The sequence below is a fragment of the Macadamia integrifolia genome, chromosome 6 (assembly GCF_013358625.1).
Source record: "Macadamia integrifolia cultivar HAES 741 chromosome 6, SCU_Mint_v3, whole genome shotgun sequence".
NCBI classification, from domain to species: domain Eukaryota; kingdom Viridiplantae; phylum Streptophyta; class Magnoliopsida; order Proteales; family Proteaceae; genus Macadamia; species Macadamia integrifolia.
This window is the reverse complement of record NC_056562.1, coordinates 4,642,326-4,665,256: the sequence shown is the minus strand read 5'-3', so window position 1 is coordinate 4,665,256 and position 22,931 is coordinate 4,642,326. Positions and strand designations below refer to the sequence as shown.

The window sequence follows — 22,931 nt, the reverse complement described above, 5'->3', positions numbered from 1 at the left end:
CTAACCAACATCGCCGTTACGTAGAGTTTCAGCCTGGTGATATGGTGATGGTTCGAATTCAAGCTCTATCCTCAGAATATGGGTCTTTATAAGATCTTGAAGTGTATTGGTCCTGATGTGGTAAAACTTGACCAGCCGATCTTGCTTGTAGCTCCTGATGCTTCAGTCGATCTGCACAGAAGAGAAGACAAGGGAGAGTCGGGCTGACTTGACGGGGGACTCTCCGATGCCTAAATTAGATCTTTCCATAGCAGATATTCCAGAGTTTTCAGTCAAAAGAAGTGATCGATCCCCACAATGGAGGCTTACCTTGGTATTTATAGGCTACTGATGGAGTGGAGAAAGGGGGAACGTCTGTGGAGAGTCTTACTGGGCGTGGAGTCCTTAAGGAGAATGGCTCTCTGATTAAAGGAATATTCCAAATTTTGAGGCGTCTTTCGGGAATATTTCTCTCTTATCTCGGAGGTATGGATTGTGAGAGGGGTGGATGCCTCTGATGACGTGTAGTGGATAGTCCTGTCCTTGTGATCAGGGATTACGTTCCTTGAATGTAGGAGTGGATGAGAGCACGTTTTTGAGAGCCCTGCTTGATGATGCCTGGGCGAGGTGGCTGCTCGGCCAGAGGAGAGGCCGAAGTGGCAGTACGGCCTGAGGAGATGCCGAGGTGGTAGCTCGGTTTGATGAGGGGCCGAGGTGGTAGTTCGACCTGATGAGGGGCCAAGGTGGCAGTACGGCATGATGAGATGCCGATGTAGTAGCTCAGCCTGATGGGAGGCCGAGCTCGGCCTGATGAGATGCCGAGGTGGTAGCTTGGTCTGATGAGGGGCCGAGGTGGTAGCTCGGCCTGATGAGATGCAGAGGTGGTAGCTCGGCCTGATGGGGGGCCGAGGTGGCAGTATGGCATGATGAGATGCAGAGGTGGTAGCTTGGCCTGATGAGGACCGAGGTGGCAGCTAGGCCTGATGAGGAGCTGAGGTGGCAGTACAACATTAGTTTGAATGCTTCTTGGCCGTGCTGTGGTCAGAGACATTTACCCTCATAAGGTCCCAATGCGTACATGTTGGAATTACCTCCTACTCTGAAAATTAACAATGTCGTCAATGTTGCTGATCTTAAACTCTATGTAGGCCATCATTCTGATGACGAAGATACGGAGCGTGCATTGAGACTTCCCTAATTTGTGACCCCTATGGATGATGTTATCGAAGATGTCCTTGACAACAAGTTCACTACTGTTCGTGGTGGTAAGGGTTACTACTCATTTCTAGTCAAGTGGAAAGGACGACCTCAACAAGATTGCACTTGGATCCATGCCAATGATTTTCAGCGTCTTAATACGGATCTCTACGGGCGCTATATGTCCGTCATTCATTCTTCGGTGATAAATGTTTTTAAGAGGGGGGGAGTTGATGTAGATCCACATCATGGGCTGAGCTATCACAGGAGGAAAGCCCAGTCGAAGTAGAACCATCGAACCAGCTTATGGCTGAGTTCGACGCTTAGTTAATAAAAGCCCATCGGCTAACGTGGATGGGCCCATTGATCCTTATTTAATGGCCCATTGGCCCACAATAGGGAGCTTAATTAGCCTTTACCTGTTCCCTAAGTTAGTAGTTAAAATTAGTTTCTAATTTGCCTTAAATTCCTAAGTCGAGTACAACTCCTAATTTTATTCCAACTGCTACTATCGTAACTTCAGTCCTCTATTTAAAGGAGGGACTGCTATAGACACAATTCAGACTTGAATGAATAAAGGATATTGCTGTTTAATTGCTTCTAACAGCCGAGATAGTTGTGGGCGAGATGCCCAGGCTGAGATAGCCATTCTCACCCACATCTCTCTTGTTTGTTCTCTTCTTTCCTACTTTGTTTTCTGTCCTTTATTATTGTTTGCTGTGAGAGAAGAGTGAGTGAAGTATTCTGATTTATTAAAGGCATAAAACCAGAATCGATTCAGCTGAAGGTAAGGGTTCTTGAAGTCAATGGATATCCATTAGCTCCCACTTCTGAGTTCTGATCAGAAAGCCCTTTTAGGGTTTTGTTCTACCTTCCAAGAGGATCACTTGATCCACACTTGGAGGCCAGTTGAAGTGATCGGCTGCTGTCCTTGAAGAAACCTCTGTTCTCTCTGTTCAAAGGTCTGAAATCAAGAAGTCTTGGATCTCTCAAACCACCCGGCAGAATTGAAAGATCTTTGGGGGTTTTGTTCAGCACCCTAGGGCCTACAATTGACCGAAGTCTGGGCTCCATCTGAGCCTCCCATCTCCAGCCGCAGGTATCCCTTACTAACCCTAGCCGCAGGCCTACTTCTCTCTAGGGTTTTGGGTCCTTTTGCTGGTTCTTGCTACTGGGTCATTCTTTGTTCTTATAAGTAGTTCTTTGGGGTTATTTCTGTCCTTGTTACTTTATTTCCCTACTTCTGTTTCTGATTTCTGTCGAGACTAATTGGGAAGTCATATCTAATTGTTTGGGCTGTAATACATTGGGAGTTAGTTGCCTTGTGTAACCTACTTCGATATTAATGTCTTTCCTTAATATGTCTCTTATGGTCATTTTATTCCCGCCCCTAGGTCTTTTATTTCCTTCAATCTGAATCAGATCACTCCTCCTTATTGGCGCATCCCTAGGCCTCTGTTGAACATGGCCATACCACCTCAAACGAATTTCTCGGAGCTTATCATGAATCGGGGCAACTCCCAAATCAGCCTAATATGGTCATTTCTTACTTTATCCTTCCTAGTTTTGCCTCACATCCATCTCATTATCCTCATCTTTTCTACGCATATCTTATCAATATAACATTTCTTAATTGCTCAGCATTCTGCCTCATACATCATAGCCTGATCTAACGATTGTCGTATAAAACTTTTCTTTAAGCGTTAAAGGAATACATTGGTCACATGACACCCTGGACGCACATCTCCACTTCAGCCATCCCATTTTAATCCTCGTTGAAACATCATCCTTTATATCTCCTTCTTTATTTATGATTGACCCTAGATACTTAAAATGATCACTTTGCAGTACCTCTCTCTCCTCCATCTTCACCATTTTGTCATCCATCGTATTGTGACTAAAGTGACACATCATATACTCCGTTTTAGGATCGGGATTTGGAAGTCCATCTCCAGAGGTTACGCTCCATCCATATATGATTAATGGTAGCATAAAAGGCGAGCTTTCCTACGATGTCAAAAACTGAGGAACCAACGAAAGTCCTATCAATCCAGATCCATTCTCTACTAAGGGGGAGAGCTCTTCTTCTAGAAGTCCAGCAGCTACTACGGACCCTCTTCCAAATGGTAGAAGAGAAGGGGGGATGATGTGGATAAGTCGCTTGGGCTTAGTTTATTACAAATAAGCCTTGGGTTGTGTTATGTATGTGTTGGGCCTTTGATCCCATGAGTTTTCTTTGTAATGTGCCACTTTTATGAGCCTAAAATATGGGTAGAAAGTAGGAAAATGGGATTTAATTCATTAGTTTAGTTTGAGTCTATTTCCTTTGTTATTTCAGTTTAAGTCAGTTTAGGTCTCCCTATTAGTGAATGACTAGTTAGTTACCTATTCCATGTTGGAGTTTTAGTCCTACTCCCTATTAGAGTTCTAGTCTAGTCCTATTATGAGTCTAAGTCCCATTAGGAGTGTCTAGTCCTATTTGGAAACTAGCTCCTAGTTATGTTAGGATTGCTATTTTGCCCTCTTTAAATAGAGGAGCTTATGTAATCAATTTTATATTTGAATGAATGAATTATTGAGTGATTACTCTTTAGCTAAAAAAACTGTTACTAAGAGGTGAGATGCCTAAACCTTTAAGGGGTGTGATACCCAAAACCTGAGGGGTGATATACCCATTTCTTTATTCTCTTTCACCCTTCTCAACCCTGCATCGATTCTTCTTTTTCTATTTATTGTTATTAGAAGTTCAGACCTGTTAAAGCATACAAAATCATAATCAGCCAGCCAAAGAGTTGTTGTTCTTGAAGCCAATCGACCCTCATTGCTGCCCAAGTTTGAGATATGATTTGCAGATCCTTTGGAGGACTGGTTCTTTACTCTAAGAAGATCAATCGATCCTCTTTTGAAGGTTATCTGAAGAAGACAAGTTGCTGTTCCTGCAGAATTCTTCACATTCTCTCTCCTAGGTTTGAAAATCAAGAAAGCGCATAACTCCATAACCAGCCATCAGAAGCCCTTCATATTTGGGGGTTTTTGTACCCTCCCTAGGGACTATCTACACCTAAAAGTGCAGCTCAATCGGACTCCCACAGACTTGGCCGCACCTTTCTCTCTCTAGCTCTGTAGAAGGTCTTTCTCTCTCCTATCGGGTTGGGTTTTGGGCTGGTTTTGCTTCTATATGGGTATTGTATCCTTGGGGGTTTATTTGATGGTATTATTTATTTATTTCTTGCTCCTATTTGTATTGTTTGGGGTTATAAACTGCGGAGTTAGTCACTTGTAATCTACTCCTGCATTAGGGGACCTTTAAACCTGCCATCTCCAACTACCTCCCCACTCAATCTTTCCTCATTCATCGTCACATCCAAGTCGCCCTTCATTGCTACCTTTCAGTGCCATTCCAGCGAAGGTAGCAGTGAGGGGGGGACCTGGATGTGACGATAGATGTGGGAAGATCGAGTGGGGAGGCAGTTGGAGATGGCACACCAATCAGTGAACTGTGGCAGGAATATGGCATTTAAACCAAATGATTTTACACCAAGGAGCAAGGGCACCTTTCGATTGGACACGATCCTAAGCAGAGGCAGAGTTGAAGAGGCCAGATGAAGAGGGGAGCTAAGTGATCTTACCATTTCTTCCACGGTGACTCGAGGGATAGGAAGAAGAGCAAACCATATATCAGTTAAGGAGATGGGGAATGGAGGAGGGCACCAAATACCATCCGAAATGGAGGCAACAGAGGTGGTCCTACTAAAACCTGATGAGTGAATGGTCCTGGGGCCAACCTCGGAGAGAACAACCAATGGGTGCCAGGGGTCAAGCCAAAGGAAAGTGGAGGAGCCATTGCCAATAGAGTAGGAGATGGCCTTAAGAGCCTTGGATTTAGTATTGATGATTTTGAACTAGACCCAAAAGGCATCAGAGGTAGGAGAGACAGTCCAAAGGGAGTAGTTCTTAAGGGGGAAGGGTGGATCTAAGAAACCCAAATACTTTTATGTTTGGACGCAATTCTTCTCAGGCCAGGCCTTCCCTCGGATTTAGGGAGACAAACATAGGTCCAGCTTAGAGGGTTGAGGAACTTTGAAGAATCTACTCCTTCCCAGAGGAAGGAGAAAAGAAGGGACTCAATTGTTCTGATGGTGGATTTAGGGAGAATGAAGACACCAAACCAGTATAAGTTCATGGATTGGAGCATGTATTCGGCAAGTTCAAGACAACCAACTTAGGAGAGGAGTGCCTTTCCAGAGTTGGAGCCTTTTCCTCATGAGTTCAAGCATCGGTGTGTAGTGTGGGTAGTGAGCCTAGTGGTGATGAGAGGCAAACCAAGGTATTCGATCGGAAAGAACCAAGGGGAAAGCTAGTGAGCTCAAGAAGGCGAGCTATAAAAGGGTCAGGGACTCCAGAGAGGAATAGCTGAGATTTGAGTAGATTGATATGGAGCCCCTATAAGCTAGCAAAGAGTTGGAGGGAAGACATAGGGGAGGAAATAGACTGAGAGCCCACCTTAGAGAAGATCATGAGATCGTCTGCAAAAGCTAAATGGCTGAGAAGGAGGGATTTACATTTTGGGATGGGGTGAATAAGGTGAAGGTCAGTGGATGATTGGATGGATCTAGAAAGCACCTCGAGGGATAGGGAGGAGACGAAAGGGGATAGAGGCAACCTTGCCTGATTCCCATCGAAGAGGGGAAGTAGCCAATAGGGCTGTCGTTAACAAGGATAAAGAAGGGGGGGAGGGAGGAGATGCAAGAGTGGATCCAATGAACAAAAACAGGGGAAAGACATCTAGAGCAAGACTTTGGAGATAAAATCCCATTTGATGGAGTCAAAAGCTTTATGTATGTTGATTTTAAGAAGGGCGGCGGGGGAGTGGGATTTCCTATCAAATCCTCTGACAATCTCATGGAACAAGATGATGTTATCAACGATGCTTCTCCCTGCGATAAAAGCAAACTGGTTTGCATTGACTAGGGAGTCAACCACCGATTGGATCTTATTGGCAAGGATTTTGGCAATGAACTTGTACATGAGATTGCAAAGAAAGATAGTTTTCAAGTCAGGCATAGAGCAAGCTCCCTCAATCTTAGGGATAAGCCATAGGAAAGTATATGATTAATCCCTTTGATTTGATTGGGGGCTGTAAAAGAAGCTTCTGATGGCACATATGATATCTGACCTGATGATATCCTAGAAGAAAGAGAAAAAAGCCCATGCTAAAGCCCGAAGGGCCTTATTGGCTCTGTGATAGAGGATGGTAGCTAGGATCTTATCATCGGAGGTGATGGATTGGAGGGGAGGAAGGATAAGTTCAGGGATGAATTTTTTTAGCAGAAAGAGGTTGGAAAAGCTAAAAAAGTAAGAGATGGCTTTGGATTTTATTTCTTTGGGGATTTCAAGGGTGGACCTACCACTGGAGGTGAGCAAAGGAATGGAGTTTGCATTGGCTTTACCATTAAGGGATCTGTGGAAGTAAGGGGAGTTAGAATCACCAAGCTTGAGCCAATTTAATTTTGGATTTCTGGCGGAGAAAACTCTCCTCTTAAGCAAGAAGGGAGGAGAGTTCCAAGGTGATTTATATTCGCACCCATGGACTGATCCAAACGCATCTGGCTATCTTGGCAGAGTTGAACTAGATCCAATTTAGGTCTTTGACTAATAGGATCTTTTAGGATTTCATTTCTATTCTCATGCAATCTTTTATTTTTGGTAGCTTAAGTAGGAGATAACTACTAGGATTTCCTTTTAATGTTAGTTTCTAATTAATTTGAGTTTTCAAATTAGAGTAGGTTTCCTTTTAATGTTTGTTTTTTTACTATTTAAATGCATGTAACAGTTAGAGGACAAAGTGATTAATAGAAGAATGAGTTGAGTTGAGTGCCTGCGGGTAGTGTGCGATTCTCTTCCCCCCTCTTTCTTGTGCGAATCTTCTCACCCTCCCTTGCAACTCTGAGTTCATCTCAAGGATTCTTCCCTACCTCTATCCGCCCTCCATCAACTTGATATCAGAGCCTCGCTTTCCCTCCTTATTCGACCATCTTTCCTTCCCATTCTATCCTCTTTGTTTCTGTTGCAAGTTTGAGATCCTTATAAAAAAAAAAAAAAAAAAACTTGCTGAAGCAACCACTTCCCTCGGCCTAGGGTGTCGCCAACAACCGGAAAAAAAAATCTCTGTTCAAATTCAGAGGATCGAGCCATTCTCCTAACCCTTCCTTCATAACCCCTTCAATCGAACCCCCTCCTCTTTAGGGTTCTACTAAGTGAACAAAAAAAAGTAGAGCAGCAGAGAGAGAAGACAGAACTAGAAGAAAAGAACAAAAGTTCAGAGAAGGAAGAACAGAAGAAGAAGTCGAAGAGAGATCCAGAAAAGAGAAATACCTGAGTTGACGTTTCCTGCCAGTCGAAGTTGCAGCCTTTGCTGACGTCCTAAGGCCATCCTACTGCTGGTTGTCGAACTTCCCCAAGCTTTGGTCATTTTCTCCTTAGGTTTTCTCTAGTTTCGACTCCAAGAAGGAAGAAAACTCCCTCTCCTATGTCGTTTTGTTGGGAAACATGTCCACACTCCTTGCTCTGTTTTGGTGTTAACAAACAAACATACATCTTTAACTTGGTTTGATAAAATGTGATTAGCTTGAAGAAAGTGTAATTAGCTTGAAGAAACACTTAGAAGGTCGAATCAAGACATGAAGCTTAAAGACATGGAATTGCAAACAAGAAAAAAAGGAGATGAAATGCCAAAGAGTGGAAGGTTCAAGTGAAGAAGAAGACCACTAGGATAGATTGGTTATTTTTAATGTAATTTGTAACTTCCACATATATATATATATATATATATATGCACTCACCACATGCATGTGCATTGCATCATACTAGAATGACCATAGAGCATACCTTGACCAAGTATGGAAAGTCTCTAAGTGGTGAGGAAGATATTAGGAAAAATGTGTTCTAGTGAAATTCTGTGAAAACCACATTAACCTGACTCAAGGGTATTTTAGAGAATCTTAAAATTAGTATCAGGAAATGAAACTTTCATAGAAGTTGTAGGAAATTGAGTTTTGATTCCAACGCAATTGATCTCAGATCAATCTGAGGTCGGACCGAAAATTTATGGTCAAAACACTGACGACTGGTCAGTATGATAGCATTCTGTCAAAACAGAGTATGTCATGTTGGCGGTCGACCGGAACTGTCCGAGACCATAGCCGGTCGATCGGTAGAAAGTCTCGGTCGACCGGTGACTGCCTGGAAGTACCCCAACGGTTATATTTTGCCTCAACGGCTCTTGGCGGTCGACCGGCTACCGATGGCGGTCGACTGGTGGTCCCAGAATACGTCCGTTAGAGCCTGATTTCCTGCCTAAAATGCTTCAGTAAGTTCACCTATAAATACCCAAACCGTTCTTAATTAAATATTCATTATGAAAGAGCTTTAAGAGCAGTATTGCAAGCATTCAAGAGTTATTAAGATTAATATATTCTACTTGAGTTGTTCTATTACACCAATCCCAACAAAAGGCTCAAGTCTCAATCAAAGTCCTCTACTCTCTCCTGTGCAAGTCAAAGCCATAAGAGAGGACTTTACAAAAGGTGTATCTTTCATTTCTCATTCTCATCATTTGCACCACACTTGAGGTATTCCTCCTATTCCACTATTTCCTATTTATTTCTGTTTTTACAATTCTAGACTGTGCTTAGGATTGTAAGGATTCTCTTATCCTAAAAAGAGAAAGGTGTCTCTCTACCTCCAAAAGAGATTGTAAAGGCGTCTCTCTGCCTGGAAAGGGGATTTGTAAGGATACTCTTATCCGTGAAAAAGATTGTAAAGGTTTTCTTCCCTGCCTACCCACTGAAAGGGAGAACTAGTGAAATACCTTACAAGAGGATTCTTGTATGGAGTGGACTAGACTCGGATTGAGTCGAACCACTATAAATCTTGTGTTTTGTGGTTGTACTTGTTTTATTTATTCCGCACATTTTTAACTTGCAGTCACACTTGTGACCTATTTATCGAAAAGAGTTAAGTTCCACTAGTACAACCTATTCACTCCCCTCTAGGTTATTTCAGTTATTTTGAAGTTCTAAACCTAAACCCCACTTTTTGTTGATTTACATCTCTTTTTTTCATATCTGCCCCTCTTTTTTGTTTTTTATTTTTTATCTTAATTTTTATTTAGTTTCCATATTTACTACTACCTGCTTCGTATGTTCTAAACATCATATGTTCTTATTTACTTCTATAATTACTATCTTGCCATCCACTTAGGAATTTTCCCTGCTCGATGCTCCGATCGTCTTGATGTTTGTTGCGATTGGTGCCTCTTATCCTTGTGGTGGTATGTACCTGCCACTTTCTTTTGAGATCTCTGTTCTAGAGCTTTTTTTTCATCACTTTTTCAAGGTTTCCTCCCTGAGAACGTTTTTTTATTGCCGGGTTGCTTTTTCCCTCTCGATGCTCCGATAGTCTTGATGTTTGTTGTGATTGGTGCCTTTTATCCTTGTGGTGTCATTACCATAAACAATTAAAGATAGTCATTTCCATAAACAATTAAAGATAGATACTGTCATATTGTCATGTTCAGGAAGAGTAATAGAGTAAATAAATATTCTCCCCCTTTTGTCAATAGCAAAAAGGGAATCAAAACGACACAAGAAATTAAAATACTCCCCCTTAGTATGTGCAAAAAATTTAACACATAGAAAAGTATCATAAGTTCAAATTTTCATAAGTATCAAAAAAAAAAAAAAAAAAAAAAAGGCTGAAACAAACATGAAGTTAAAAAAAAATAACTCCTAATCCGCTGCATCCTCATCCTCCGTGTTCGCCTCTTCGTCTTCTTCTTCGTCATCTTCATCTTCCTCGTCGTTGCGTAGGAGCTTGAGAATCTCATTCTGCTTTCTTTCCATTTTTGCCAACTGAGCAAGGATGATGTTTCCAACTTTCTGAAGATCAGCAACGGTCGCATAGGCTGATGTCTCATCACTTCCTGGTTGCTGTGGCTCGCTGGGTCCAGCAATAGTCTTTTTGGAGTTTGTGGGCTACTGGGGAAGAAGATGCATCTTGCGAATAGTGGAAAGATTGATCTCTTGAGGAAACGGGTCAAATGATTCACCAGAAAAATCTACATGAAAGTGGTCCATGATTTGGCAAATCATCCTTCCATAGGGAAGATTACCCTTTTGAAGTCTATCACCATGGGTAATCATGGTTTTGAGCAGAATGTAGGGAAGGTTGATGGTTACAGTTTTGCAAACACAGTAGGTGAGATAAGCATGAAATGGGGAGATTTCATCTCTATGACCACTCTTTGGGAGGATGTTGTAGGAGATGATGAGATTTACAATCCTCCCTATATCAGTGAGTTCCTTAGCTTTAATTTTGTGAGTATTAGCATATTCCTTCATGATGCTAGAATACACACAGTCAACATCCATGAATTGTTCTATGTAGGTCTTGGGTTGGTAGTATTTTAGTTCCCCTGTCACAGAAATGTCTAGGATTTCTCTTAAAATCATGATGTCTATATCTATAGGAACTCCCTTAACATAGGAATGGACCAGAAGGTTGTCACCTTCGCCAGAGAAAGTAAGGTTACAAAAGAACATTTTGACAAGATGGGGATGACAGTGAGAGTCAAGTTTGAGAATGTTGCTCCATCCCAAAGCATCAAACAAGTCTTTGATGTCATACCTGGACAAAGAGTCGGAATTGATGGTCCTACCTTGCTCTATGTTTCGAGAGATGTAGAGATCCCATGATTCTTGAGCAATGGAGGAGGAGAACCATATATCTTTGTCAGAGGCCTTCCTTTTTCCCTTCTGAGCTACCGTTTTCTTGCCTCTATGTGGGCGTTGAGAGTCCATGATGATTGGAGGTGTAAGAGGGAAAGAGATGCAAGGGCTTTGGGAGATGATTAGGAAGGGATCTTGAGAGATCTAGGTTAGAAAGAAGTTCTAAGCTAGGGTTTTGGGAGAGGAAGAGTCGAAATGGAGTTTTAGGCCAAACAGGGTTTTAAAGTTGAAAAAAAATGGATTAAAAAAAAATCGATTTAAAATAGTTCGGAATCGAATTTTCGGCGGCGCCGGTCGACCAGTTATATGGTGGCGGTCGACCGGTAATCTATTCGGTCAGTGCCGGTCGACTGGTATATTGGGGCGGTCGACCGGTAGAGTCCAAGAAGCTTGAGAACCTAGAAAATTATGGATGTGGAAAGGATTTTTCAAGTCTGGGCTTTTGGAAAAGAATATTCAAGAAGGAATGTTTATTCATTCAGCCAAACGGGTTGCAAATGCCAAGCTCCTTCCTTAGGAAACTAAAACGCTCTTCACCAAGAGGTTTAGTGAATATATCTGCGAGTTGTTTATCAGTTTCAATGAATTCTAGAGAGACATCGCCATTTTGAATGGTGTCTCGTAGAAAGTGGTGTCGAATATCAATGTGCTTTGCCCTTGAGTGAAAAATGGGATTTTTACTCAAGTTTATGGCACTGGTGTTATCACACATGATTGGGCAAGATTCGAAACTCACTCCAAGGTCTTGGAGAGTTTGCTTCATCCAAAGGATTTGAGCACAACATCTACCAGCTGCAACAAATTTAGCTTCTGTGGTAGATAGAGCAACGGAGTTTTGTTTCTTGCTAAACCAAGAGACAAGGCAAGAGCCGAGAAAGTGACAAGTACCACTGGTACTTTTTCTGTCAATATGGCAACCTGTGAAGTCAGCATCTGAAAAGTTGACCAAGTCAAGGGGTTGATTTTTGGGGTACCATAACCCAACATCACATGTGCTTTTCAGATATTTAAAAATTCTTTTTACAGCAATGAGGTGAGATTTCTTAGGATCAGCTTGAAACCGAGCACATGCACATACACTGTACATGATGTCAGGTCTACTAGCTGTTAGATATAGAAGGCTCCCAATCATGCCTCTATATCTAGTTGCATACTCAGAAGTTCCATCCTCATCCTTGGTTAGTTTCAAGGATGAGCTCATTGGAGTGTCTGAAGATTTTTGACTGTTAATGTCAAATTTCTTTAGCAGCTCCTTGGTGTACTTGCTTTGATTTATGAAAATTCCATTATCAGTTTGTTTTAATTGAAGTCCAAGGAAGAAATTTAACTCTCCCATCATACTCATTTCAAATTCACTGCTCATTTTGTTACTGAAATCAGTACACATTCTCTCGTTGGTTGAGCCAAAGATAATATCATCTACATAGATTTGAACAATGAGTATGTCATTCTTCAAGTTTTTCACGAACAGGGTTGTGTCAATCCTCCCCCTTGAGAAGCCACTTTCGATCAAGAAGGTACTTAATCTCTCATACCAAGCTCTAGGGCTTGTTTGAGGCCATACAGAGCTTTCTCAAGTTTATAGACATGGTTTGGAAACTTAGGGTCTTCAAAGCCAGGAAGTTGAGCTACATATACCTCTTCTTGAATGTATTCATTCAAGAAGGCACTTTTGACATCCATTTGATATAGTTTAAAGTCCTTATGGCATGCAAAAGCTAGTAGCATTCTAATGGACTCTAACCTTGCTACTGGTGCATAGGTTTCATCATAGTCTATTCCCTCTTGCTGATTATACCCTTTGGCAACTAGTCTTGCTTTTTTTTTCACTATGTTCCCATCTTCATCCAGTTTATTGTGAAAGACCCACTTAGCACCAATGATGGTGTGGTGGTCAGGTCTTGGGACAAGTTCCCATACCTTGCTTCTTTCATACTGGTGAAGCTCCTCTTGCATAGCTATAATCCAATCACTGTCTTTTAGTGCTTCTTCTATGTTCTTGGTTTCGATCCTTAAGATAAATGCAGTGTGATTGCATACCTCTCGGGTTTTAGATCTAGTCTGGATTTTTCCATCTAGATCCCCTATGATGTTTTCTAAGGGATGATTCCTATACGGAATGACTTCCTTAGGTAGTGTTTCTAATTTTTCTATGGTAACATCATTTGTATCATCAAGAGAAATATCATTAGCTTTGTTCTTAAGTTCATCAATTATGATATCATCATCATTAACAAGAGATTTGTTTAAGTCATTTGGTAAAGACTCATCAAATCTTACATTTATAGATTCTTCAACCATTAATGATTTTTTATTAAAGACTCTATATGCCCTACTGTTGAGTGAGTATCCTAAGAATATTCCTTCATCAGATTTTGCATCAAATTTTCCAAGATAATTTTTGGTGTTTAAGATGAAACATTTACATCCAAAGACTCTAAAGTAGTCTGCTTTTGGTATTTTACCAAAGTATAGTTCATAAGGTGTTTTAGAAAGCAAAGGTCTAAGAATTATCCTATTTAGTACATAACATGCTGTATTTACAGCTTCAACCCAAAAATACTTAGGCAAAGAATACTCATTAAGCATAGTCCTTGCTGTCTCTTGTAATGACCTGTTTTTCCTTTCAACTACCCCATTAGATTGAGGCGTTCTAGGAGCGAAGAAGTTATGGTCAATACCATGCTTGTTGCGGTATAAGTCAAATTGACTTATATTGTCAAATTCTCCTCCATGGTCACTCCTCACAGAGGTTACAGTATACCCTTTCTGATTTTGCAGTCTGTTACATAGAGTTGCAAATTCATCGAAGGCATCATTTTTATTTTTCAGAAAAACAATCCAAGTGTATCTAGAGTAGTCATCAACGATTACAAAGGTATAATTTTTGCCACTCATACTAGATATATTGATAGGTCCAAATAAGTCTAAGTGAAGTAGTTTCAATGGTCTAGAGGAAGAGACAATATTCTTCGACTTGTGGGAGACCTTGGTTTGTTTGCCTTTTTGACAAGCATCACAAAAATTGTCTATTTCATACTTGATTTTAGGGAGGTTCCTCACAAGATCCTTGGATGCTATGGTTTGAATCAACTTGACATTTATATGTCAAGTCTTCTATGCCATAATGAAGACTCACTATGGTTAGCAACCAAGCATGCATTCAAGGAACTTGCTTCGTCAAGTATACAAACATAAATATTGTTTTTCCTAGACCCTTTTAGTATTAGATTATCATTTGCATCTTTGATGCAACAATGGGAGACATTGAATTCTACTTTGTATCCAATGCTACATAATTGACTTACACTTAGGAGATTATAATTCAAATTTTTCACAAAGTAAACGTTTGAGATTGAAATACCTCAAAGTCTTATTTTTCCAATACCAGCAATTTTTCCTTTGCTGTCATCTCCAAAGGAGACCCATCCTCCATCGTAGTCCCGTAAGCTTGAGAATAGGTTCTTGTTGGATGTCATGTGTTTGGAGCATCCACTGTCGATGACCTATTCAGCTTCCACCTTATTCTTCAAGCAAACCTATAACAGAAATTTAATCGTACATTGGTCGCCATAATCTCATGGGTCCATCGTTGTTAGTGTCAAACTTTCCGACTGGAACCCAAATGGTTTTGTACTTTTTGGGTCTTTGGTTCTGCCTTTGGAATGGCTTTAGGTTTCTTTGAGTCCTCTGCTTTTCATAAGATCCATTTGATCTTTGAGGAGTATAGTATCTTTGAAATCTATAGAGTCCTTGGTTTTGGTATTTCCCTTGTGGTCTATAAGTCTCCCTAGGATAGTTCTTGTACCCTTGGAATTGTCTTTGTGGCCTCTCAATAGAGTATTCTTTTTGAGGTTGGGATTTTCTATACCTAGTCATAGGTCTAGAGTTTTCTTGAGACCTATATTGCCTTCTTAGGGGTGTGTAGTAGTAGGCATGGCTAACTCTTGATCTCTCAGTTTGAGAATTGGGTTTCTTCTTTTTCTTGGAGTGACATTGGTTTATGGAGTGTCCTGTCTTTTTACAAAAACTACATTTAATGTAAGAGGTGGATGGTTGGTTTCTTTGGTCACCCCTTCTTGGATTCTCATTTCTAGATGGATTTTGTCCATTATAACCCATTCCTTCTTTTTCATTTGGACCCTTCCTTTGAGAACCAAGAAGATTGTCAAGGTTCTTTTGCCCCTGGGTAAAGGTGCAGAGGGTGGAGTTCAACTTGAAGTTTTCTTCCTCCAGTTCACTTACCTTTGAGGTTAGTGCCTCCACTCTCTTATTTAGTGTGTCAACCTCTTTTTCAAATTTATTTTTATCAGACTCTAATTTGATACTTTCTTCATATAAGGCCTCGAAGGCTTCTTGAAGCTCCTCATTAGAGTCTCTTACTAAAAGTTCAGGTCGATTTTGACATACCTCTTGTTCTTCATCTCCGATGGCCATCAAGGCGAGGTTGGTGACTTCTTCTCCAAATTCACTTTTCTCCTCTTCATCACTTGAGTCCCATGTGGCTGCATAAGCCTTTCTTTTTGACTTATTTGGGCATTCGGTTCTGAAGTGTCCAGGCTTTCTACACTCAAAACAGACTATATCTTTAGAAGGGATTTCCTTGGGTTTAATTTTTGATTTACCTTTTTCCCCATAAGATTTGTCACCGTAGGATTTGTTCTTGTGTTGAATCTTCCTTTCTTTTTGAGGAACTTGTTGAATTTCCTCGTGATGAGTGAAATTTCTTTTTCCATGTCGAATTCTTCATCTTCTTCATCATCGCTTACTTCTTCGATAGTTTGAGTTGATTTTAGAGCTATGGTTCTCCTTTTGTTCTCAGGATTTGGTTTGTCGGCGTTCATCTCTACTTCATGCGTTTGTAGAGATCCAAGCAAGTAGTCCAAGGAGATTTTCGTCAAGTCTTTGGCTTCTTCTATTGCTGCTTTCTTGGGTCTCCAAGCTGCAGGTAAGGCTCTTAAGATTTTCCTGACTTTTTCAGCGTTAGTATAAGTCTTGCCTAAACCTTTGAGATTGTTCACAATATCAGTAAATCTTGTAAACATAGAAGTTATTGACTCATTTTCTTTCATAGAGAAGGATTCGTAATCAGAAACGAGTTGGTTTACCTTTCTTTCTTTTACCTCTGTTGTACCTTCATGTGTGACAAGAAGCATATCCCAAATCTTTTTAGTTGTGTCACATGTTATGACTCGGTTGAACTCTTGTTCATTGAGGGCACATTGAAGGAACGTGATAGCACGGAAGTTGTACTGGATGAGAGTGATGTCTTCAGCCGTCCATTCCCCTTCATCCTTCGGTACTGTCTTTCCATCAACTATCTTGGTGATGGTGTATGGTCCATTCTCTATGGCTCTCCATACAAGAATGTTGTGACCACACACAAAATTCTTGAATCTGCACTTTCAGAAGGAAAAGTTCTCTCCATTAAAGTAAGGGGGTCTCGAGGCGTTCATGCCTTCTGGTGGTCCTTGGAATGTGGCCATGGTCTTTGACTCACCTTTAAGACGATATAGTCTTAAATAAATTGAGCTTCCGCTCTGATACCAATTGGAATAACCTAGAGGAGACGATATAGTCTTAAATAAATTGAGCTCCCGCTTTGATGCTAATTGAAATAACCTAGAGGGGGGGTGAATAGGTTATACTAGTGGAATTTAACTCTTTTCGATAAATAGGTCACAAGTGTAACTGCAAGTTAAAATAATGCGGAGAGAATAAAACAAGTACAACCACAAAACACAAGATTTATAGTGGTTCGACTCAATCCGAGTCTAGTCCACTCCCTACAAGAATCCTCTTGTAAGGTATTTCACTAGTTCTCCCTTTCAGTGCGGTAGGTAGGGAAGAAAACCTTTACAATCTTTTTCACGGATAAGAGTATCCTTACAAATCCCCTTTCCAGGCAGAGAGACGCCTTTACAATCTCTTTTGGAGGTAGAGAGACACCTTTCTCTTTTTAGGATAAGAGAATCTTTACAATCCTAAGTACAGTCTAGAATTGTAAAAACAGAAATAAATAGGAAATAGTGGAATAGGAGGAATACCTCAAGTGTGGTGCAAATGATGAGAATGAGATATGAATGATGCACCTTTTGTAAAGTCCTCTCTTATGACTTTGACTTGCATAGGAGAGAGTAGAGGACTTTGATTGAGACTTGAGCCTTTTATTGGGATTGGTGTAATAGAACAACTCAAGTAGAATATATAATTCTTGAATGCTTGCAATACTGCTCTTAAAGCTCTTTCTTAATGAATATTTAATTAAGAGCGGTTTGGGTATTTATAGGTGAACTTAGTGAAGCATTTTAGGCAGGAAATCAGGCTCTAACGGACGTATTCTGGGACCACCGGTCGATCGTCATCGGTAGCCGGTCGACCGCTAAGAGCCGTTGAGGCAAAATATAGCCGTTGGGGCACTTCCAGGCAGTCACCGGTAAACCGGAGCTTCCAGCTGGTCGACCGGCTATGGTCTCAGACAGTTCTGGTCGACCGGGGCTTCCAGCCGGTCAACCGCCAACATAACATACTCTGTTTTGACAGAATGCTGTCATACTGACCAGTCGTCAGTGTTTTGACCATAAATTTTCGGTCTGACCTCAGATTGATCTGAGATCAGTTGCGTTGGAATCAAAACTCAATTTTCTACAACTTCTATGAAGGTTTCATTTCCTGATACTAATTTTAAGATTCCCTAACATACCTTTGAGTCAGGTTAATGTGGTTTTCACAGAATTTCACTAGAACACATTTTTCCTAATATGTTCCTCACCACTTAGAGACTTTCTATACTTGGTCAAGGTATGCTCTATGATCATTCTAGTATGATGCAATGCACATGCATGTGGTGAGTGCATATATATATATATATGTGGAAGTTACAAATTACACTAAAAATGACTAATCTATCATAGTGGTCTTCTTCTTCACTTGAACCTTCCACTCTTTGGCACTTCATCTTCTTTTCTTCTTGTTTGCAATTCCATGTCTTTAAGATTCATGTCTTGATTCGACAAGTGTTTATTCAAGCTAATTACACTTTCTTCAAGCTAATCACATTTTATCAAACCAAGTTAAAGATGTATGTTTGTTTGTTAACACCAAAACATAGCAAGGAGTGTGGACATGTTTCCCAACAAAGTCAATTTGACTTATACTGCAACAAGCATGGTATTGATCATAACCTTTCCGCTCCTAGAACGCCTCAATCTAATGGGGTAGTTGAAAGGAAAAACAGGTCATTACAAGAGACAGCAAGGACTATGCTTAATGAGTATTCTTTACCTAAGAATTTTTGGGCTGAAGCTGTAAATACAGCATGTTATGTACTAAATAGGATAATTCTTAGACCTTTACTTTCTAAAACACCTTATGAACTGTACTTTGGTAAAATACCAAAAGTAGACTACTTTAGAGTCTTTGGATGTAAATGTTTCATCTTAAACACCAAAAATTATCTTGGAAAATTTGATGCAAAATCTGATGAAGGAATATTCTTAGGATACTCACTCAACAGTAGGGCATATAGAGTCTTTAATAAAAAATCATTAGTGGTTGAAGAATCTATGAATGTACGATTTGATGAATCTTTATCTAATGACTTAAACAAATCTCCTGTTGATTTGATGAACTTAAGAACAAAGCTAATGATATTTCTCTTGATGATACAAATGATGTTACCATAGAAAAATTAGAAACACTACCTAAGGAAGTCATTCCGCATAGGAATCATCCCTTAGAAAACATCATAGGGGATCTAGATGGAGAAATCCAGACTAGATCTAAAACCCGAGAGGTATGCAATCACACTGCATTTATCTCAAGGATCGAACCTAGGAACATAGAAGAAGCACTAAAAGACAGTGATTGGATTATAGCTATGCAAGAGGAGCTTCACCAGTTTGAAAGAAGCAAGGTATGAGAACTTGTCCCAAGACCTGACCACCACACCATCATTGGTGCTAAGTGGGTCTTTCGCAATGAACTAGATGAAGATGGGAACATAGTGAGAAACAAAGCAAGACTAGTGGCTGCAACATAGTGAGATACATTCAAGAAGAGGTATATGTAGCTCAACCTCCTGGTTTTGAAGACCCTAAATTTCCAAACCATGTCTATAAACTTGAGAAAGCTCTGTATGGCCTCAAACAAGCCCCTAGAGCTTGGTATGAGAGATTAAGTACTTTCTCGATAGAAAGTGGCTTCTCAAGGGGGAGGATTGACACAACTCTGTTCGTGAAGAACTTGAAGAATGACATACTCATTGTTCAAATCTATGTAGATGATATCATCTTTGGTTCAACCAACGAGAGAATGTGTACTGATTTCAGTAACAAAATGAGCAATGAATTTGAAATGAGTATGATGGGAGAGTTAAATTTCTTCCTTGGACTTCAAATAAAACAAATTGATAATGGAATTTTCATAAATCAAAGCAAGTACACCAAGGAGCTGCTAAAGAAATTTGACATTAACAGTCAAAAATCTTCAGACACTCCGATGAGTTCATCCTTGAAACTAACCAAGGATGAGGATGGAACTTCTGAGGATGCAACTAGATATAGAGGCATGATTGGGAGCCTTTTATATCTAACAACAAGTAGACCTGACATCATGTACAGTGTATGTGCAGGTGCTCGGTTTCAAGCTTATCCTAAGAAATCTCACCTCATTGCTGTAAAAAGAATTTTTAAATATCTGAAAAGCACATGTGATGTTGGGTTATGGTACCCCAAAAACCAACCCCTTCACTTGGTCAGCTTTTCAGATGCTGACTTCGCAGGTTGCCATATTGACAGAAAAAGTACCAGTGGTACTTGTCACTTTCTCGGCTCTTGCCTTGTCTCTTGGTTTAGCAAGAAACAAAACTCCGTTGCTTTATCTACCACAGAAGCTGAATTTGTTGCAGCTGGTAGATGTTGTGCTCAAATCCTTATAAGAGAGGAGTTGGTTGGGTCAAGAGGGGTGGGAGGGTTATTGGTTGCGGGATGGCTGGTGTAGTGGGTTGGTTTAAAAGGAGTGGTAGAGGCGAGAGCAAAGAAGCATTGGGAGGAGGTGGACCAAATTTTAAGATTTGGGGCTTAACAATGTTTTTCCGTGATAAGATTTATAAAATTTTAATGCTGAGAAAAACTTCAGCATTTGAAAGTTGAAAATCGCCCCTACAACCAAAAATCCAATTTTTTTCTTGGACTAAGGGTTTTTTTTCAATCCTTCTTTGGGAATTTAATTTTGAAAATATTTTTATGGATTTAAATAGGCGGATATTTGCTTATTTATGAATAATATCTTAAGCATTTACTTCAATTATATTTTTCTATTTGGCATAAATAAGTGCTAGACCAGCAATATCTAGCATAAAATAAGTGCCAGACCAGCGCTTTGCACTATGGCAACAGTCGCCTAGACCCCTAACAAACCGCCTTGTATCTAATTTGCCTCACCACTCGGGGAGAAGCCTTGAAATGTTCTTCCAATGACATGCTTAGCTTACCCTATCCATGCCCCCTTAGATCCTGTCCATTCTAATCTATTGCATATATTGATTTGAGTTATTTGACTGCTACATTCCAAAACCTTTCTGCTTCTCGTGGGAACCTCCATAGTCACTCTGCAAAAGGGCCTCATTTTCTTGGGGATGAGTTTCCAAGACCTAAACCCTTATCCTTCGTATCCCGACATACTATATTTCATCTCGCCGAATAATTTCTTTCTTGTGGGGTGGTTCCCATAAGAATCCCTTGCAATTTTTCCAGTTTCTCTTGCACTTTAACCAGTGCCTTAAATAGAGAGAAATAATAGACTGGTAAACTCTGCGTGACTGACCGAAGCTGATATAGTTCTTTCTGTAACCTTTTACCCAACCTTCGAAGCATTGGTTCCCTGAATGGTTCAGATTTCAGACCTTGAATTTATCCTGAGAGGCAAGACCATGTATTTGAAAGGCCACTCCTCGTTTTCCCAGTCAAGAACCTTAGCAAACTTATCCAAATGCTTGTTAGGTGAATTTGATATTGTTACACTTGATACTGTGCCCATATTCTGGAAAAATTGAGACAGTTATTTATTATGTAATACCTGAACTACAATGGTCCTTTTCTTGGATAAAGTCTTAGTGACAATCAATGATGAACCTATTGATTTTGAATGTTGCTATGTAAAATGTCATCTACTTGATTTTCACAAGCCTGGTCAGGGAGGGGTGTGATGCAGGCAGCAGGCAAAATAGAAAAGTTTCTCTCTCCATTCTGATTTTCATGTATCTACTTCTCATCAGGCACAATCGCAAGTACTCTCAGTAGAAGCCAAAGATGCGGCAGCTCAAATTGAGTGCCGTCTGCAGCTTGGATTCAAACTTAGTGAAGTTATCAACAGCAAGGAGGATGCACTGGCCTTGTTTGATCTGTACAAAAATGATGGCTATATGTTGGCAGAGCACAATGGCAGATTCTGTGTAAGTAGAACCACGAACATTTCTGAAAACCAAGAAAAGAGATACAAAATTTGTCTTTTATTTCTCTGGAACTCCCAACAGTCATCTTACTGCATCTTGGAATATCTTCTGGTCAGGTAATACTTAGAGAGGATTCTTCACCGCAAGACATGCTGAAGTCACTGTTCCATGTCAATTATCTATACTGGCTGGAGAAGAACATGGGAATTGAGTCAGGAAGTGTTGCTAATGACTGCAGGTTTGGAGGAAGGCTGCAAATATCTTTGGATTATGTGCAGAGGGAATTCAACCATGTCAAACATGATGGGAAATTGGCTGGATGGGTCACTGATGGGCTCATTGCAAGGCCATTAGCAAACAGAATTCGCCCATCCTATGCCCCCTCTGCTGTAATAAGTTGATTGAAGCTGTGTTTCAGTCTACAATCACGATCACAGTATTCCATGAGAGCAGAAAATGCTGAAAAAGGCAGGCCACTTGCTCAAAGATGATAGCTTCACAGCTGCTTCAAATCAGTTGCTCGTGTTGATTACTGGCTTGGTGTTGCCATTGCAAGTCTTGGGACTTCAGACTTTAAAGGCAGGATCTTATGACCATAACATTCGAACTTTCCCTCCATCATGATGACCTGGGCAACCAATTGAGGCTTGGATCAGATGTGCAAGAAGGGACAAGAAATCGAGGATTTTCCAGATGACCCTTGCTCACATTTAGTTAAGCGTATTTGTTGAGCTGTGCAGGACAACTAGATGTGCTATGTTTGAATTTCATTGTATAGTGCGCACTATATTGTTCTTTCTACGTTTTAAAATGACATTTCTTTTTCCCTTTTTTTTTTTTTTTTTTTTTTTTTTTTTTTTTTTTTTTTTTTTTTTTTTTTTTTTTTTTTTTTTTTTTTTTTTTTTTCGGGGAATCACCATCCTGACTATTAGGCTGCTTATGTTTCATCCAGAAAAATGTTGTTTGACTTTTTTTTTTTCGTCAAGATAAAAATGGAATAAAGCGTTTGGTGTCATCTTTCTGTTTTTCGATTTATTTTTTTAACGAAAAGGGGGAAAAAAAATCACCAAAAACGCAAAATGATAGAACAACGAAACCTTGTTTCGTCATTTGGGTTTTGTTCCAAATACAAAAAAAGTAAACAACTAGGGTAATTGTTTCTGAAATGGGTTCACCAAACAAATTTTTTTTTTTTCTTTTTTTTTTTAATATGGCATTTAGATAGAAGCTGAAAATTTTGTTTTTCACCTGAAATGTCATTTCTTGAACTGAATGATTACCAAGCGTAGCCTTTTAGATTCATGCACCTAGTTAATTGGATCAAGCAAATCTGAATCACTTAATCTGCCCAATCTGCTGCTTGCATGTTGAACATATGTAACATCTATTCGTTTCAAAAGAACCGAGGGAGGGGGATGGGGTGTCAAAGCTGAAGAGGGAGGAGAAAGGGGTAGAGAGTTGTAGAGAAGAGGGAGCAAGGGACATTCGCCTCAAGGAGTATGTGGTTCTAAGTC

The 22,931-nt window shown here is 40.2% G+C and overlaps 1 protein-coding gene across 1 annotated transcript in view; it reads left to right on the top strand.

Annotated features, from left to right (window-relative positions):
• The window catches only part of LOC122082397 (protein root UVB sensitive 1, chloroplastic), a 38,354-nt gene extending 16,105 nt beyond the window's left edge, over nucleotides 1-22,249 (top strand). The window contains exons 6-7 of the mRNA XM_042649928.1: nucleotides 21,241-21,417; nucleotides 21,534-22,249. Coding sequence (XP_042505862.1) covers nucleotides 21,241-21,417; nucleotides 21,534-21,818 — 462 coding nt within the window. The 3' untranslated portion in view covers nucleotides 21,819-22,249. The remainder of the gene's footprint in view (nucleotides 1-21,240; nucleotides 21,418-21,533) is intronic.
• The last annotated feature ends 682 nt before the right edge of the window (nucleotides 22,250-22,931 follow it).